Source organism: Cygnus olor, chromosome 7 (genome assembly GCF_009769625.2).
Source record: "Cygnus olor isolate bCygOlo1 chromosome 7, bCygOlo1.pri.v2, whole genome shotgun sequence".
Lineage (NCBI taxonomy): Eukaryota > Metazoa > Chordata > Aves > Anseriformes > Anatidae > Cygnus > Cygnus olor.
In genome coordinates this window covers 23186757-23204854 of record NC_049175.1, presented here as the reverse complement: position 1 = coordinate 23204854, position 18098 = coordinate 23186757, and the positions used below count along the sequence as shown (strand labels likewise).

General features: G+C 57.8%; 1 protein-coding gene across 1 annotated transcript; it reads left to right on the top strand.

The window, feature by feature from the left end:
* The first annotated feature begins 391 nt into the window (after positions 1-391).
* Positions 392-17540, top strand: CNNM1 (cyclin and CBS domain divalent metal cation transport mediator 1). Its single transcript, XM_040563693.1, is given in 15 exon segments — positions 392-789; positions 791-842; positions 844-2410; positions 12038-12181; positions 12543-12683; positions 13009-13178; positions 13408-13507; positions 13643-13690; positions 14817-14879; positions 15679-15842; positions 15950-16127; positions 16229-16342; positions 16426-16542; positions 16713-16840; positions 17202-17540. Coding segments are annotated over 14 exon segments (3336 nt in total). The 3' UTR covers positions 16793-16840; positions 17202-17540.
* Positions 17541-18098: the final 558 nt, after the last annotated feature.

The following is an 18098-nucleotide window of genomic DNA, read 5'->3' as shown; positions in this document are numbered from 1 at the left end:
GGGAGGAATAATAATGAATAATAGTAATTTGGGGGGAACTCCATGACGTTTTCTGGCTAGCTTTCTGCTTTGCCATTAGTGAGCCTGTCAGAGATGTAAGCAACTGACTCTTTTCCAGTTCCCCAGCCTCTGCTTCAAGGCTGTCCTGGATGGTGGTCCAGGGAAGACACAACAGTTCCAGCACTAGGCGACTTGTTAGCAAGAGTTAATACCCCCTAAGTAAATGGGGGGATATTCAGCACATACTTCTGGAGCTGATAAATCACTTTTGCATACCACACTCTCCATCAGGTCTAGGCACAAGAATAATGTTCGTTCCAGAGCGGTACATTTGTTTCCTAGCAAGACTGCAAACTTAAAGCTGTCCTCCCATTAAAAACCAATAATAACGATGCCTCCCACAGGAAGAAGAGAGATGAAAGCTGAAAAGCGAGACGCTTGGGCCTCAGCAGACCGCAGGGGGAGGCCGGCTGCGAATCCCTCGGCAAGGCCACCGTGCGCCCCCCAGGACACTGAGCCGCCGAGCACCGGGGGGGCGCAGCCAGCCCCCAGCCCCGCACCGGCCGGCTCCCCCGGCTCCGGGAGCGGGGGCGCGCTCCGGAGCATCCCCGGCACGGCCGGGCCAGAGGCGGGGGCAGGCGCGGGGCCGCCCGCCGCGGGGATGGCTGTACCGGGGGCTGCCGGTGCCATCCTCCCCGTGCCACGCGTGGGCTCCGCGCAGCGCGGCTCCTCCCGCCGGCTCCCGGTCGCACGTGGCGCGGCGGCTGCCCGCCCCCCGGCCCACGTGTGCCGCGCCGCGCCGCGCCGTGCCGCGCCGGCTCCCCGCTGCAGTCCCGGTGCGGCGGCGGGCGCTGCGGCATGGCGGCGGCGGGCCCGGGGCGCGGCGGCGGCGGCGGCGGCGGCTGGGGCCGGAGCCGTGGCGCCGTGCTGCTGCTCTTCTTCTCGCTGTCGCCGCGGCCGCCGGCCGGGGCCGCCTGGCTGCTGGGGCTGCGGCCCGAGGACACGGCGCCGGGCCGGGTGTCCCTGGAGGGCGGCGCGGTGCAGGCGGCCGAGGGCAGCCGCTTCTTGCTGCGCCTCTACTTCCAGCCGCCCCCCGAGGGCAACGGCAGCCGCGGGCCGGCGGGCGAGCGGGAGCCGCGGCTGGTCTTCATCGAGGAGGCGGCGGCGGCGGCTGGGGGCAAGGCGGCGGCGGGGGCGGCGGCGGCGGCGGCGGGGGCGCGGGGCCCGGCGGAGCGGTGCCGGGAGCGCAGCGCCTGGGCCTCGGACGTGGAGGTGGTGGGGCCGCTGCGCTCGGGGGGCGCGGCGGGCTCGGCGCTGGCCGAGGTGCGGGTGCGGGAGCCCCGCAAGGGCGAGGCGGCGGCGGCGGCGCCGGGCGGGCGGCTCTTCTCGCTGTGCGCCTGGGACGGGCGCGCCTGGGCGCACCACGGGGCGGCGGGGGGCTTCCTGCTGCGGGTCCGGCCGGCGGCCCCCGCGCTGGGCGCCTGGCTGCTGCCGCTGCCCGAGGCCGGCTGGCTGCGGGCGCTGGGCGCCCTGCTGCTGCTGGGGCTGTCGGCGCTGTTCAGCGGGCTGCGGCTCTCGCTGCTCTCGCTGGACCCGCTGGAGCTCCGCGTCCTGCGCAACAGCGGCTCGGCCGCCGAGCGGGAGCAGGCGCGGCGGGTGCAGGCGGTGCGCGGCGGCGGCGGCACCTACCTGCTGTGCACGCTGCTGCTGGGCCAGGCCGGGGCCAACGCGGCGCTGGCCGGCTGGCTCTGCGCCTCGCTGCCCGGCGGAGGGCCGGCGGCGGCGGCCGGAGGGCCGCGGGGAGCGCCCTGGCTGCCGGTGCTGCTGTGCGCCGCCGCCGTCTTCCTGGGCGGCGAGGTGCTGCCCTACTCGGTGTGCTCGCGGCACGGGCTGGCCATCGCGTCGCGCACCCTGTGCCTCACCCGGCTGCTGATGCTGGCCGCCTTCCCCCTCTGCTACCCGCTCAGCCGGCTGCTGGACTGGGCGCTGCGGCAGGAGCTCAGCGTCTTCTCCACGCGGGAGCGGCTGCTGGAGACGCTGCGCGCCGCCGGCCCCCACGGCGACCTGGTGCAGGAGGAGTTGGCCATGGTGCAGGGCGCGCTGGAGCTGCGCACCAAGGTGGTGGAGGACGTGCTGACGCCGCTGGCCGACTGCTTCATGCTCCGCGCCGACGCCGTGCTCGACTTCGCCACCGTCTCCGAGATCCTCCGCTCCGGCTACACCCGCATCCCCGTCTACGAGGGCGACCGGCGCGACAACATCGTCGACCTGCTCTTCGTCAAGGACCTGGCCTTCGTCGACCCCGACGACTGCACCCCGCTGCAGACCGTCACCCGCTTCTACCGCCGCCCGCTCCACTGCGTCTTCAACGACACGCGCCTCGACACGCTGCTCGAGGAGTTCAAGAAGGGTGAGGCTCAGCCCTGCGCCCCCTCTGCACCCCCAGTGGTCCCCGATCGGCAGCCCTCCGCGGCCCACCCTGCGTCACCTCGTGGTGGGACCTGGCAGGTACCGGGAATGCTGGGGGGAGTCGGGCCCTGCATGCGCTGCTGTGGCAGTGACCTTGGTGTCCCCTGGGGAACCAGCCCCCGGGTGGACGGATGGAGGGCCTGCAGTGCTGGCCATGCCTGTGATGTTAACGGAGACCGTCAGAGCCTTCGGCCTCGGAGGTTGCTGTCCCACAGGTGAGCCTGGCTCGCAGGGCCTGATGTCACAGCGGGGCTGGCGTGGGGCATGGTGCTTGCCCCGCATCCATCCCTGGGCAGGGCAGCGCTCACGGCTCTCTTCTGCATGGGGGAGTTCATGGCAGGAGATCGCATCTCATTACTCAGCGCTCGCGTTTTCAGCTTAGCAGTGAGAAGCAGGTCTAGAAAGTGTTTCCATGAAAGTAGTTAAAAGGAAGGGAAAAAAAAAGCCTAAACCCTTAGAACAAGCTCTACTTTCTTTGCAGCTGCGATGCTATTAATAATGCAGCAGCTGCCAGCAGCCCCAGCGAGGCTGAGAGTTGTGTTTCATTAACCCTACCTTGAGAATACACACAGCATGCGTTTTCTTTTCCCCACTGGGAATCGTGAAGCGCTTTGCTGCGTGATGTTCGGTACGTCATACCGTGGTGCGTGAACCTTTAAGAAATGGCTGCAGCAGTGACATCCTGCGTTATGTAATGCAGGATACACTCGGCTCCCGGGCTGCCTGTGGCCTCTCTGCTGCAAGCAGAGCTGATCATGTGAGAAGGGCCAATCTGGTCCATCCCAGATACAGAGGAGCCTCTCTGTGAGTCATCCCCACACTAGTTTTTGGAGCTGGGGGGCACTGGGGGATAGGATGTTTCCTGAACACCGGGAAAGCGGTCATCAGATACATGCAGGTCAGCATCCTCTCCGGAGATGCACAGCTGCATCCCCAGCACCGAGAGGGATCGCAGGGAGAGGAGTTCTGTGTGGCACAAAACACTCAACCTCTCTGCCCCGCAGCACAACTGGGGACTCCTCATGTGGTGCAAATCAGCAAACTTCTGTTTTTAATAACAAGGCTGAGAGCAAAAGCATTATGATTGCTCTCTGGGTTCAACCCTGATGAGTTGGAGGAGCTCCCCCCAATACCTCTCTTAACATAACCAGCAGTGTCTCCTCTTCCCAGTTCCTTATGTACCTTGCAATTCTTTCTTAACTCTGTTTTCCTGCATGATGCTACAATGTCACTGAAGTTCATGTGAGATCCCCACTGCCTCTACCTTGCCTAGAGAGTCAGCTGTTAAAGATATCAGATGAGGTGGGCACAGTCTCCCCCTGTCAGCGTCCCCTGCATTTTATCTGATTTCCTTTGACGTATCCAACTACTTTTCCTTCCAGATTTGTTTTACAGCCCGGTACCCTATGGATCAATAGACCTATAGAAATGGACTTGCGGTTGCTCGGCTCCCTGCCCTTTGCTTGCCCTCCTTCCCCCTCCTCCTCTTAGCTGAAGATGTTTTCTGTGTGTCACTCCCTCAAGTGGCAGGCACATTAACAAGCCTTGCTACCAGCCTTCTGCTGCCCCGTACTAGCCTTCATCCCAAATGAAGACTTTCCAGCCTTCTCCAGCCTTGCTCCATTAAACTCTTGGCATTTTGCTTCGGGTTCTTCCTCCCCTACATCTGTTTGCCATCATGGTCTTCTGGGACATTTTGCTACGGCACTCATGTAGAGCTGTCCCTAGAACTTCTTTCTGTTCCAACCTCATTTCTCCTTGTGTTTCTTTAAGTCACATGGCTGAAAAGTCTTGCTTTTGGTCTTAAAACCCAACTCAGCTTGGTGTTTAGCAATTCCAGCTCTTCCCCCACGTGTTCTTATCCCCGGGTGTTGCTGTTCTCTTCCGATTAATCTTTCTGCTGTTTGCAGGCCTTTTGTTTACCCCCAGTACCTCGTATTTGTAGATGTCCACCCCAGCCACCCCTAGCCCAGGCCTGAACCCCTCCTAAACTCCCATTTCCCAGTTCCCAACACAGGTTCCTGCTCCAGCTCCTGCTCCGCCACAGATGTTCGCTCCCAGCTGCCTCCAGTCACATCCACTGCTGTCTCAGCCCAGTTCACTTGACTATTTAATTTCGAAAATAAAGATTTCCCATTTGTAATTAAGAATCTTCATCACTGTCTCATTTTCTGTGTCCATGTGAATTACGTTGAAATATCTCGCTTGATCCAATCGAGATTGCCTTCCCTGGCCAGGTCTTCTGTGACACCTCTGATTAGCGAGCAGGTTCATTGCTTGTTGGCTAAGTGAGTGGTTAATGAAGGCATTCATCAGTTCACACATCCAAGGTGTCGGCAGGACAGCAACTGCTCCCACTGATAAGACCCAGTCTTTTTCTAGGAAATTAAAGTGTCTGCTAATGATGGGCATTGCTAACCAGGTCCCCAGGTTTGTGACAAACTTCTAGAGTGACCCTTCTAGATTTCTTTTCCTTCTCCCACGATTAACACTTTTTGTATCCTTTATTTCTTTGGGTTATTGCAGTGTTTATACAAAATACCCATCACGTTTTGTATCTTTCTTTCCTCGATAGCAATATATACTTCAAGATCTGCGTTTTGCTAGTGATTAATGTTCTGCCACATGCACTATGCCTATAATGTCATTTTTTGCATAATGCGTAAGTAACATTCAATTTCACTGCCTGAGCTCCTTGCCATAGTACACAAACATTTGTTCTTACTGAAAATGTCAGTATGATTAAATACAGCACTTTGTGACTCTTGCTTACACCTCCGTTAGCGCTTTCCCTTTTCTCTCTCCCCTCCTACTCAGTGCTATCACGCTGCATTATCCTTGTTTACCTGATGCATTTTCCTCTCATTGTGCTATCCTAGCTATGAAGATTATCAGTTTTCCCCCCATCTCCAGTCTTCAAACAGGTTTTGAAGTTTTCCTTCATTAGTTTCTAGGTATGCCCACAGATAACTGTTTGAGCTCAATTCCCTTCAGATGCGCTGATGTCTGCCTCAAGTTTCATCCACACACAGCAGAGTCCCCTTTTTCCCCAGCAGGGCTTGGGGCAGGTGCAATTACCCTGCCATGGGCCTGGCAAAGGGCACTTCTGGCTTTTGTAGAATCCAATTGCCAAAACGTGTAAACCAGATGCAAACAGCAGCACACACTTCAGTAGTGCCTGAGGAGTTGGTGTGGTTGCAATGACAAAGAGCAGCTGTGAGCTCCTGCCCCATCACAGCAGAGACATGGCCAATCCCTTCCCACCTGCTCCTTCACAAGCATCCTTTGATGCCTGTCTCCTGGAGAAGGATGGTTAAACTGGGGGCACTGGTGGGAACTGGGAAAAACCCAGGGAAGGCTGCAAACAGCAGCAGAGGGGAGACCTGGCCTGCGAGAGGAACAGCTTGGACTTCAACTCACAGCCTGAGAGAACAGGGTAGCTGCTAAAGCAGTGCTGGAAAATGGCATTACAGCAGGGTGGGGCAGCTCCAGCTGGTGGCAGGAAATGCTTGTGCTAGAGGGCGGTTTTGGCTTGATCTCCTCGGTCATCTCAGAGTACCCGGCTTTATTCTAGGCTCACAGGAGGAGTTACCTCATACACCAGAAAAACTGCTGCACCATATTTAACAAAGTGAAGCAACGTAGAGGGGCAGATGAGGTCCCAGTAAGACAGACTTCACCTGAGGAGAGTTGAGCTAGGAGGAAAGGTTTATGCACACATTCAGTGTGGAATGCTGCAGGCAATGCAATGCAGTCTGCTTCCCCTCCACCCCCAGAAGATAACCGAAGCAATGTGTAGTGCACCTCCAGCCCTGTGGTCTATGGCATAACTCCATGGGGAGCACTTCCCTGAGGTGCACCTCCTCGTTCCCTACGTGCCTTTGGGAAGTCACAGTCTCTGCCTATTAAGTCATTTATGGGTTTTGCTGGCACATTTCCTTGGGGGGATTTCTATATTCAGAAGCGGTACCTTTCAGCGAATAACCTTCCACTGTCAGAGAAACGGCGGAAATTTGCTCTTACAGTCATCTTTCTACAGTAGGCCAGAGACTGAGATGCAACTCAAATTATTCTTCAGTGGTTTGGTGTCTTTTAAAAGACACTAAAAGTAAGTTCTCCAAAAGCAAGCTTCCTGACTTAGCAGGGAAAACAGCCTGTTTCGTCAAGGACAATTTTGCCCTAGGGTCTAGCTTTGCTTTTAAAAAACACTCCACAGCCTCTATTATTAATAGATTTCCACAAATCGAACGTAGCTGGAAGAGGTGCTCAGGCTTGCCAGGAGCGGGGACTGGTCGCATTTCAGCTGCTTTTCTTACTGCCCTTTTCCTGAGCCCGCAGTCACCGTGAGCACAAAGCATGGCCTGAGCTTTAAACCAGCCTGTAGGAGATTTTTGCGAGTGGGACTGTTGCTGTCCCAGACATCCTGGTGGGATGAAGCCCTGCCCTCTGCAGCCAGTTGTACAAGCTGAGGAGCCCGTTGTCATCCCAGGACCCATCCACGTGCACTGAGCAGCGATCGCCAGGCTGGGAGTGGGTGAGGTGCTGATACACAAAAGATGGTTTCAGTGACTCACGCTGCGACTCTGCATGAAGCATTACTTTAATTTCCCCCAAAACACCATGCTAAGTCTCATCGTGTGAACGCTGTGCTGCTACACCCCGCCCCAGCAAGCCCCGAAACCAGTTTGCCCTGGGGAGGCATCCAGCATGGCCAGAGGGGAGCTGTGTCCTCGGGAGAGGCGCCCAGCTGCCCAGTGCCCTCAGGGCCTCTTGGGAACTGTGGGAAAGAATAGAGTGTTCCATGCTACAGACACCACAGAAAATGGTTTTGCATCAGCCTTTTGGAAATATCTGGGTTTCTAGCTTGGAAGAGTCTCAGCACCCTCGTAGGCTTCCCTAGCAGCAAGGAACATGCAAGAGAAGCATTTGTGGGCAGGCAGATTGAGAGCCAGGAGGCCAGAGCCCTCTTGTACAGCAGATGGAAGATGAGACTCCGTGTCTGGTCTAATCTTCCTCTTACCCTCCTCATCTCTTTTGTCAACCATAACACATCAACTACTCCAAATAGCTTATGTCCCTTCTTTCCCCCAGATTTTCTTAGGATTAGGAAAACACCACAGCAGAGTGTGAGAAAGGCTTTTGTACTCCAATAGAGGCAGAAGCAAGCAGATGAAATTCTCATCCCCAAGGAAGTCTGGATTCAGTTAGGATTCACGATTTTCCCTTTATATGGTGCTGATTCCCTGCAGAGCCAGGCACCCTCACAGCCCTGCTGGGCATCTCCCTGGTGCTCAGGTGCAGACGTGCGTTGCCTCCTGGAGCAGCTCCTCAGGCGTGTGGCTTCATGCTTGGTGCAGGAGCCTGGTGACACAAGAGCATGCTCACTCAAAGTTTTCAACTTGGGGTCCCCAGTTAGTTCAGATACAAGTCTGCAAAGAGGCTGGAGCTGCTGACAGCACCCCCAGCCCAGAGAAGCGCTCTGATGAGAAGCACACGGAGAACAGACTTCAGTTGCACTGCAGTTGTTTCTTGAATCCAATTCACTTACTAATTACTATTCTTTTGCTTTCCATTTTGTAGCTGTAAATTATTTGTGCCTGTACCTTGAATTCATTGGAACAGCTTTAGACTTCACAGTAAAATTCACAAAAATAAATTTCATACTCGGAGTGCTCATCACGTGGAACAAGAGACAAGACTGAAGCATCTTTAACATTCCTCTGGCAGAGCACCTACATAAAGAAATGATAAGGAAGTAGTGTGGGCTATATTTGCAGCCAACAGCACTTTCTTTCCCACAAAGAGAGGCATTTCCATGTGTTCAGACTGTATTCTCCCGCTGGGGAGGATGCTTTGAGGTGGATCTATGCGCCCAAGGTCGTTTGGGTACCAACAAAACCCAAGGCTCCTAAAAATGGGTATAAAAGCTTTATATATCTGTTTGGATACTGGCTTCTTCCGGAAGCTTTCAGCTGTTTACATTAGCTCTGTAATTTTGCATTTTGAGGCATTAACTTCTCAGAGAAGCTGTTGTTTGAGAAGAGCAGATTTCGTGTGGCTCATAAAGAATTCAGTAAAGTTGTATCCTGTGCTGAGCAGACACTTAATCACCTATAGACTTCCTGTGTGAGAGCAGTCCTGCCGAGGCCAGTGGAGCTATTCGCACAAGTAAAGTTAATTGCCCGTTTGTTCGAGCATTTACCAAGCCAAGGCTTTGATTCTCAAGAGTCTCACCGTGCTTCCTTGCAGCAGTGATCTCCCTGTAAAATTCGCATGTGACAGCCTGCTAGCGGTGGAACAGCTCGCCCTTATAACTCATTTCGTTGGAGCTATCAAGCAACAATTACAATAGCACGGTTTTTGGAATTGGTTTTACGGATCTTAAAGCTGTTTTAGATCAAGTTTGTTGTTTTGTGTAAGTGATTTATCGCTCTTTATTGTGCTCCCACTGCAGCAGACCTGCAGGGTGGTGCTGGAGAAGAGACTGCCACCCCCTGCTGTCCCCAGCTGCGTCCCTGTACTGCCACCCCCTGCTGTCCCCAGCTGTGTCCCTGTACCACTCTCCTTCTCTCAGACAGCTTTCACCTCGAAAAATTACCCAACTTCTGCCCTCATACCTGCTCCGAAAGCCTCTACCTTTCCTCTGGGCAAGTACAGCAGCTCCCACAGCCAGGCAAACACACCCTCATGAGGCAGCACCCCTAGCCAGGGCACTCAGACACCTTGCTGCCCTCCTGAAAGGCCTTTTAAAAGAGCGGTGGGAGGAGATGTGGGACCTAGCAGGTGTGGGGGCAGCAGTTAGAAAGTGGTATCGTGTCCCTCAGGGGGAAGTCAGAGGCAAGGTGGGTGCAGCTAGAAGCAGTGGGAAGTGCACCCCTCTGGCTGGGAGGGAGGTGTGGGACATTTTTGTGATACGGGCATCAGCTGGCAGGGCAGGGGCTGAGACCAGTGCTCTCCTTGTGGGGCAGGAGCAGCCACACGAGTTGCAGCCATTTTCCCCTTCTGGGGACCTGCTCTGCTTCTAGCGTGGGTGTTAGCCTGGAAACCTAAAACTGGAGGTTTATAGCATGGCTCCAAGTGTTTATTTTCTGTGAAAATAAAGAACCCTTGAGCGCTCTAATAGCCCTGCTGGCTCTGCCCCCAGTGTGGTGAAGCCCTGGGTCTCCTCCCAGCACGATGGTGCCGGGTTATTTCTAAATAACCTGATTTGCTGCTCTGTGAGCGTGGGGCTGGGATCGCGTTTCTCTGTGGCCGCCCTAGAGTAAATTATAGTGTCGATGTAGGTGTTTGGCCAAAAAAAGAATTGCCTCCATTACTCTCTGACTGCCTTTAAGTAGCACCTAAGCTTTTTGTAAGGGTTTGGTGGTTTTGGGTTGCATGTAAATGTCATTAACAACAAGCTTTTGGCCAAAAGAAATAACTTTTCCCCTCTCCTCACTCACCCGAGGACTTGTAGAAGGCCAGATGGCCCCAGTGTTTGGGAGTGGGTTTTGGCAAAGGAGTCATTTTCAAAAGTTGGACTTTGCTGAGATGAAACGTAGCTGTTGCTGCTGTGTTGCAGCCAACTCTGCTTCTTTTTGCTTTTTAAGTCTCGAGTTGTGTTGCTTTATTACCCACTGAACAGACAATGTGCACAAACCCTTGTGTGAGGTGAGGGAAATAGCCTGGCCAGCAGAACGTACCGAATTCTCAGTGCCCCGAGGCTATTGATTTGTTTTGTAAAATGCATCTCCAGCTTTATGGGAAGAACAACAGTGCTACTTGCGGTGATGTTATGTTCTCATTTCTAATTCTGTAGGCGTGGGAGGCAGCGAGCTGCTCTCTGAAATCTTGCAATAAAAGCTTGGTATGAGGAGGAGGGAATTTATGCTGTGGAAAATGCCCAAGCTTTTTCTGTGAGAAATGTATAGTGCTGATCTTCGTCTGAGAAATAGCGTTTGCTCGTCTCGGATCCAGGGCAGGGTTGTTTGAAGGTCGCGTGTTCCCCAGAAGGACGCGTTTGGTGGGGCTCCAGGCTGCCCTGGATGCAGAAGTCACCAGCGGGTGAGGAGGAACCTCTGCAGTAGGCAGGAGCCCACGCACATTGCATTTCTGTACCTAAATAGTGGTCCCGTCCCCTGGCCCAGGTATAAATGGGAGAAGCAGATGCAGAGGCACAAGAAAAACTGCTTCCCTTTCAGGTAACCATTGCTGCTCAAGGAGCTCAGCTCTGGGTCTTTGGGGGGAAAAAGGGTGTTTTCAGCTTTCCCGAGGGCCCTGCAGTGCCCATGGGAGGGGTAGCTTTGTGCAGGATTAGCGCCTGGGAAACAGAGAACAAACAGAGGGGAAATGGCTGGATGTGGTGCTGCTGAAGGACATGTTTAGTGTTTTCAGCAAAAGTAGAGGTCCAGAACCCGTGTGCGCTGCTGCGGGAGCCGCACTAAGTAGAGCGGTGCTGTTAGCTGGCAGGTCCGAGGTGACATCTGAGCTGGAAACCCAGGAGTTGTGCAGGGCTTGGGAGTTGGGTTCTAGTCAAGCTGTTGAGCAGGAGCATAAATCAGAACAGACAATAAGGGAAGGGAGAAGTTGAACAAGTCAAAACTGCTTACAGAGAGCAGAGCTGGACACGCGAAAGCAGATAGCGATGTTTAAAGTATGCCAAAAGCAAGAAGCCTGAGAATGTGTCAGCACAGCTGCCAGCTTACTGGGGGCAATCGAGGAAGCTGAAATTGTGATTGAGAAACATGGTGACTTCTGAGCCGGAGTCACCATCACTGCAGCTGAAGGAAGGTCCTGCTCCCAGTCTGTGTAAGGTAACGGGGTGCTGTCAGGGGCAGGGTTTGGAAAAGACGTTCAGGTGCAAGCCAATTGCTTGACAGGGGCTCAGCCTCCCTGTCCAGATGGTTCACCCAAGAGTTCGGCAGGAGCCGAGCTGAAAGCTGCGAACAAACATATGCATTTCTGCATTAAAACCAGCTGCTGTTCCGCCGAGCTGGAGGCTTTGCCTGCGTTTAAAGGAAAACTTTCGGATCGGTCCAGACAGTGATGGATAGAAAGATGTGGGGGAGCTGTTCCTGGCAATTTGGTAGGAAAGATAATTAACAACAGAATGAGAAAACACCAGGAGGACAAGGGAAACCAGTAGAGCCCAAGGACACGCTCACGTTTTTGTGTCGGAGGACGCTGTCTCCTTCCTCCTTTAGAGCTGTCTCGTGCCAGCGAGGCAGTGGGTAAGCAAGAAGGAACTGACACAACGTATGTGCAAGAGGCTGCCAAAGAGCTAAACAGGGGGTTTGGCTGTCCATCTCCTCGGTAAAGAAAGCAAGCAGCCCCAAAGAGCTGGGCAGACTCCTGCAGCACCCCAAGGCATCAGCCTGACAGTGGCTGATGGCTTCTTCTCCTTCTTCTTCTTCTGGGTTAGCACAGCTGGGGTGGGTTTGGGTGATGGGGACCGCTTCAAGGTGTGGCTGTGCCCCCCACCCAGCCCTGTCCTGCCAGCTCGTGGTGCTGGGGATACCTCTCATGGGGTGGGGGTCTCAGTGCTCTCCCCCGGGGGTGGGGATCTCACTGCTCTGCTCTCCCACCACAGGGAAGTCCCACCTGGCCATCGTGCAGCGGGTGAACAACGAAGGGGAAGGAGACCCGTTCTACGAGGTGATGGGCATTGTCACCCTGGAGGATGTCATTGAGGAGATCATCAAGTCTGAGATCCTGGATGAGACAGATCTGTACAGTTAGTGTCCCAGAGCAGCTACTGCGGTGGTGGGAGCCCACAGACAGATACATGGGAAGGAAACGGGCCAGAGCAAATTGTGGTCCTTCCCCAGAGCAATTAACGGGCATGGTGGGAAAGACAAGAACGATGGAGAGATGCCGGTCAAATGCTAGGGAGTCTTGAATGCTTGAGACAGATCAGCATCAGACTCATGCCCGAGAAATAAGTGTGTTTCACCAGGGAGCTGCTCCAGGGGCCATGATGCCCAGCGCTATTTGTCCACCCCGCTGCTGCCCCAGCCCCACTACAGCGTGAGCAAGACGAGCTCTGCACGTGGGTGCTGCGGGCTCGGTGGGTAACAGCCGCTCTCTGCCCACAGCGGACAACCGCAAAAAGGAGCGCGTGCCCCACCGGGGCCGCAAGCCCCAGGACTTCTCCATCTTCAGGCTCTCGGACAGCGAGATGAAGGTGAAGATCTCCCCCCAGCTCCTCCTGGCTACGCATCGGTTCATGGCAACAGGTACCCTTGTCCCGGGGGATACGTGCGACACGATGCACAGCAGCAGGTGTTCGGGGTCTTGCATCTCCCTGCAGTATGACCAAGCACCCCTCAGCTGGTCCTCGTTTGGGCTTCCCACCACCACCAGCAATTTCTGCTTGCCTGGTCCCCCCCAGGCTTCCCTCTGCCCTGCCAGCATGGTCTGCGTCTGGCTGCCCTGTGCAGGGGGGTGCCGGTGCTGCGGGGAGGGGGCTGCTCAGCTCCAGGGGTGGCAGGTTCCTGGCACCCCACGTTCCCCCCAACAGCCCTGGCCCCGCTGAGCCAGCCTGTGGTGCCTCCCCTGTAGAAGTGGAGCCCTTCAAGTCCCCCTACCTCTCCGAGAAGATCCTGCTGCGGCTCCTCAAGCACCCCAACGTCATCCAGGAGCTCAAGTACGACCGGAAGAACAAAAAGGCGGCCGAGCATTACCTCTACCAGCGCAACCGCCCTGTCGACTACTTCGTTCTCATCTTGCAGGTGCAGGGGCAGAGGGGCCGGGGAGCCCCCTGCTGCGTGGTGGCATGGGGTGGCACGGGGTGGCCCGTCTTGTCTTGCTCCTGGCTGCTTCTGCAGCAGGGGTGGCTCTGGGGTTTGTAAAGGATACAGAAATTCCTGTCTTCTTGTAGGGTGGCAGGGACCCCTGCAGCGGGTCAGTGGGCAGGGGTGTGGGGGGCCCCATCTGAGCGGGTTTCCCTCCTCCTTCCAGGGGAAAGTGGAGGTGGAGGTTGGCAAGGAAGGGCTGCGGTTTGAGAACGGGGCGTTCACCTACTATGGCATCCCCGCCATCATGGCCATCGTCTCCTCGGGTAAGGGCTCTGCGGGCCCCCTCCAGCCCTGCCCTCGCTTCCGTGGGTGGGAGAAGGGGCTGGACGTGGCTGTGGGGCGGGATGGCACCCAGGACCCTTCCTCTGTGACTCATGTGTCCTCAACTGTCATTTCAGATAGTGACGTGCGGAAAGTGAGCAGCCTGGCTGGGTCCTCCTTCCTGCGTAGGTATTTGGGAGAGGCTGGGGCTCTCACACCTCTCCGGCTGGGGGGACGGTGGGCTCACAACCCAAAACAGCAGCTCTGGCTCTGCTGCGGGGTCAGAACCCGCTGAATTCGGACTGATGGGAGGTGCAGGGAGGGATGTTGTTGAGGCACAGGGAGCGGCAGGGGCAGAGGCACAGCTGTGCAGGGCTCACACCAAACCCTGAAGAAACGAGCGTGAGTAGCGGGTCACAGCGGGGAATGCGGACATGAACCCTTCAGCATTTAACCACTTGTTATTAATTAACCCTGGTTATGTAACTTTTTTATTGCCTGGCTATCTTTGGTGTCAGCGGCTGGGGCAGGTGTGAGGCGAGAGCTGGCCCGGAGCAGGGGCGCAGCACGGGAAGGTCGGGAACCGAGTACAGCGCCAAGTGCCGGTGTTATCACCCCGACCTTTGCTCTCTGCTGGCCGAGGTTGCTCTGTCAGCTCCTGGTGCCGCTGCCACTGCTTGGACATTTATTTGCAGACGGTCTCGGACCAGGGGAGGACACTGCCAGGAGTTACTGGGGGAGGAGCAGGGAGGAGGAGGCTGCAGGGCAAGCTTTCTGGGGAGTTTAGCTTGAAAGCAGCTGAAAAACATTCAGCAGATGGTTACCAGAGCATTGCAGCCCCGTGGAGGGCAGGCAGAGTGCCCCAGGCAGGAGAGCCAGCAGGGAGGGGTGACAGTGTGACAGCAGCTGGAGAAGAAGGCTGAGAGCCAGCAGTCTGGGCTCTGCCTCTGGTTTCTGGGTGAACACTGCCAGCAGTGGGAGCAAGATCAGCTATCGGGAGTGTGTTGCTGACGCTGTGTGTCAGTCTGTCCACGCTTCCCAGCCTGGGAGCCCTGCATCACTGTTGCATGGCCCAGGTGCTTGTTCACAGCACTGGGGTCTGTGTCCCTCCTGGAGTCCCTGTTCCCAGGGCTGGCGAGTGCCTCCCCCCAGAACAGCCCCAGGGGGTGGGAGCTGAGGGAGTGAGGGGAGCCCAGCCTGGGGCTACTGGCACACGATTCTCATCCTCATTTTTCCTCTTGGTCTGTCCCTCTCCTTACCACCTCCTCTTGCCTTGCCTGCCCCGTCCTTCCTCCCACCCCCCTCTTGCAGTGCCTGTCTCGGTGTCCCGTACCTTCGCCTTCAGCAGAGGGGACTCCCTGGCTGGCTCACCAGGTAACGGTGCATGGCTCAGGGAAGGGGTCCCTGCATGTGCCAGGCCCTCCCCAGCTCCGGGTGCCCCCGCAGCACCCCACACCAGGCAGCCCAGAGGCACAGGGAGCTGCATGGGTGCCTCACCCCCCTATGCCCATGAAGAAAGGGATGGGGACAACTGGGAGCCATAGGTGGCTTGGGCTTTTTTTGCTGGGCAGTTTCCATAAGTTTAAATTCCTGCACGTGCTGCTTGTGCTGAGTTTTCTGGCTGCTTGCTGCTGCTGACCGCGGTTACCCACAGCTCTGCGTGCACGCTGCCCTGCTCGGCTTGCTTTCCGGGAAGCCAGGTAATAGAAGGGCGTTCCAGCAGCACAGTCAGCAAAATGGTGACATTGCCCATCCAAGGAACAAGCTGCCTTTGTTCCCTAATAAATCACCGGCCAGACAAAATCCATCACGCTGCGTGTCAGAGGCCGTCGGTCAATGTGAGTGATGGGCCAGCTGGCCTCTGCAGCCCTGCTCCCGTCGGGTAGGACACCCTGCACCGGGGACACGTGCCTGCCTGCCTGCCTGCCGGCAGGGTGGCCCCAGGAGCACAGCGCCCTGGTGCGCAGAGGACAGAGAGGACCCCCATGAGGGCTTCCTCCAGGGAGGGATGAGCCAAAGGGCCCTGGTGTGCACAGGGCACTGCCTCTGGAGGTGACAGGGATCCCCTGGCCCTGCTCCAGCACCAGAAGCCCACAAGGCAGCACAACGTGATTTCTTCTCCTTCTTTCTCGCCCCTCTCTCTGCCTCCCCACCCGGCCCCGGCCCTCCCCAGTGAACCGGTCACCCTCACGGTGCAGTGGGCTCAACCGCTCCGAGTCCCCGAACCGGGAGCACAACGACTATGGGGGCAGCACCACGCAGCTCTACAGCAGCAGCAATAACATCTACACTCCTGACTACTCTGTGCACATCCTCTGTGACGTCCAGTTTGTCAAGGTACGGCTGGGCTGGGCTGGGCTGGGCTGTCTCTTCCTGCGTTCCTGGGAGCATCTTGGTGCCCGCAGAGCCAGCTGAGCTGTGTGAGCATGCCTCTGTGTGCCCAGGTCACCCGGCAGCAGTACCAGAACGCGCTGGTGGCCAGCCGCATGGACAGCTCGCCCCAGTCCCCCGACATGGAGGCCTTCGACAGGGACTCAACCAAGGCTTCGACTGCTCGGGGCACCCCGCAGACACCGAAGGAGGACACTACTGCCCTCCTGAACGAGAGGAACAGCATCATGTGTGAGTCACCCTGCGGGCACCCCTTGCCTGCCATGTGCACTTGTGCCCCCATCCCTGCCACCGTGCCACCCCGCAGCCTCACCGGCCCCGTGTCCCCGCAGGCAGCCGGCCCGAGGGGCCGCGCAGTCCCAGCGAGTCCGTGTGCCTGCGCATGGAGGCCATCCCCTTCATCCAGGAGGAGCTGCCTGAGCACAAGGACAACAGCAAGCGGCAGGGTGAGTCCGTTCAGGGGCAGAGCCTGGGGGCGGCGAGGCCTTGTGCTGCCCCGGGGTGCTGCAGCCAGGCTGGGCTCTTGCAGACAGGGAGTGCTGCGGTACCGGGCTGGAGGCAGAGTCCCCGGGCAGGGAGGCTGGGACCGGCTCCTCTCCCAGCAGCAACGAGGAGACCCTGGGCAAGAGGCTGCTGAGATCGCTGAGTGAGTGACCGACCGGGGAGGGAGCGCCCGGGGTGCTCAGCGCCCTTCTGCCCAGGTCTGAAGCGCGTAGGGCTCGCCCCCACCCGAACCCCTGCACCCCCGGCCCTGAGCACCCTCGCCCCCTGCCCCGGGGCCCCCCCACCCCAGCCCCCTCGGTGCCGCTGCTGCAGGTGGGCGCAGGCAGCACCAGTCGCCAGAAGGTGAGAAGGCGCCGGAGGAAAGCTCCAACCTCGTCCTGCTCATCACCTGAGCAGCAGCGTGGCCGGAGCACGGTGCTGGAGGCCCACGTGGACCAGAGGTAGGAGCCTGCCCCTTCCTGCGGTATTCCTCCCCAGCAAGGGGGAGGGTGCTTGGTTTCAGTAGCGAGAAAATCAAGTTTTCTGTTGTTGAAGCAACGTGGTTTGGAGGGCTGCAGAAAGACCCACCCAGAGCAGACATGGGTAACGGCAGTCCCACGCAGGCACGCGTAGCTGGGGGCTGGAGATGCAGCAACAGAGTCCAGTCACCCTCAGGGAAGGAGCAGAGGTTGGGGAGAGAGTGAGACCCCGACTCGTGTATTTTCACAGATAGGAATGTGTGTCTGCACCCGTGCCGCAGAGCTCGGTTGGGGTGCGGCAGGGCTGAGTAGCAGCAGGGCAGGCTGTGCATGTGTCTTCCAGGTCTGCAGCATGGGGGTCTCCCGCCGCGAGGCTCACGTCCAACAGCAGCAGGTCTGCACTCGCTCGCTGCCCACCCGCCTGCCCGCGCCGCCCCTCCCTGCAGGACCCATGCAGGCCCCATCCCCAGGCGAGAAAGGATGAGCCCCCGGGGGGGCCAAACCACCCAGGCGGCAGGGACCAGCTCACAGCAGCCCCAGGGCCCTCGCCCAGCTGCTGCCTGGTAGCATCTGGTCTCGAGGAAGAGGTGAAGGAAGGAAAAGGGGAGAAGCGTTCCCTGCCGCAGCGCAGGGAGGGGCGGCCCGACCCGAACTGCCCTCAGCATCATTGCCCATCCCCATCCCCGCGAGGCCCAGAGCCCCTCGGTGCCGGGCGCTGCACAGACGTGGTCTCCACCATCAGGAGAAGATGCTTTTGGGGGGGTGCCACGTGCAGCTCAGGGCCCCAGGACACGTTTGTGCCGTGCCCGGCGCCACGCACATCGCAGCACATGCTGACCATCGCCACAGCCCTCCCCGGGGGGGGACGGCCGCTCCACACCGCGCTCACCCGTCCTCCCGGGCGAGGGAGGCTCGGGTCGAGCCCCCAGGGGGGCACAGGCCAGGCCGTAGTTTTTGTAGAGGCTGACTGCAACGGGGATATCAGCATTAAAGGTGATTTCTCCCCAAGTGAGGCCCTGTCTGTGTGAGGTGGGGTATGGGAGGCACATGGACGCTTCCCTCCTAGGCCGGGGGGGCTGGGCCAGGCTGGAGGCACAGCAGCGGCCCAGAAACCCTCACACGTGTGCCAAGGGAGCAGGTAGATGTCCAGCTCAACAAATGCTTCACATTTTCCCCCTACCCTCCATGAACACGGGCTCCTGGGCAAGGGGGGGGCAGGCCTTCCCTCACTCCTGCAGCC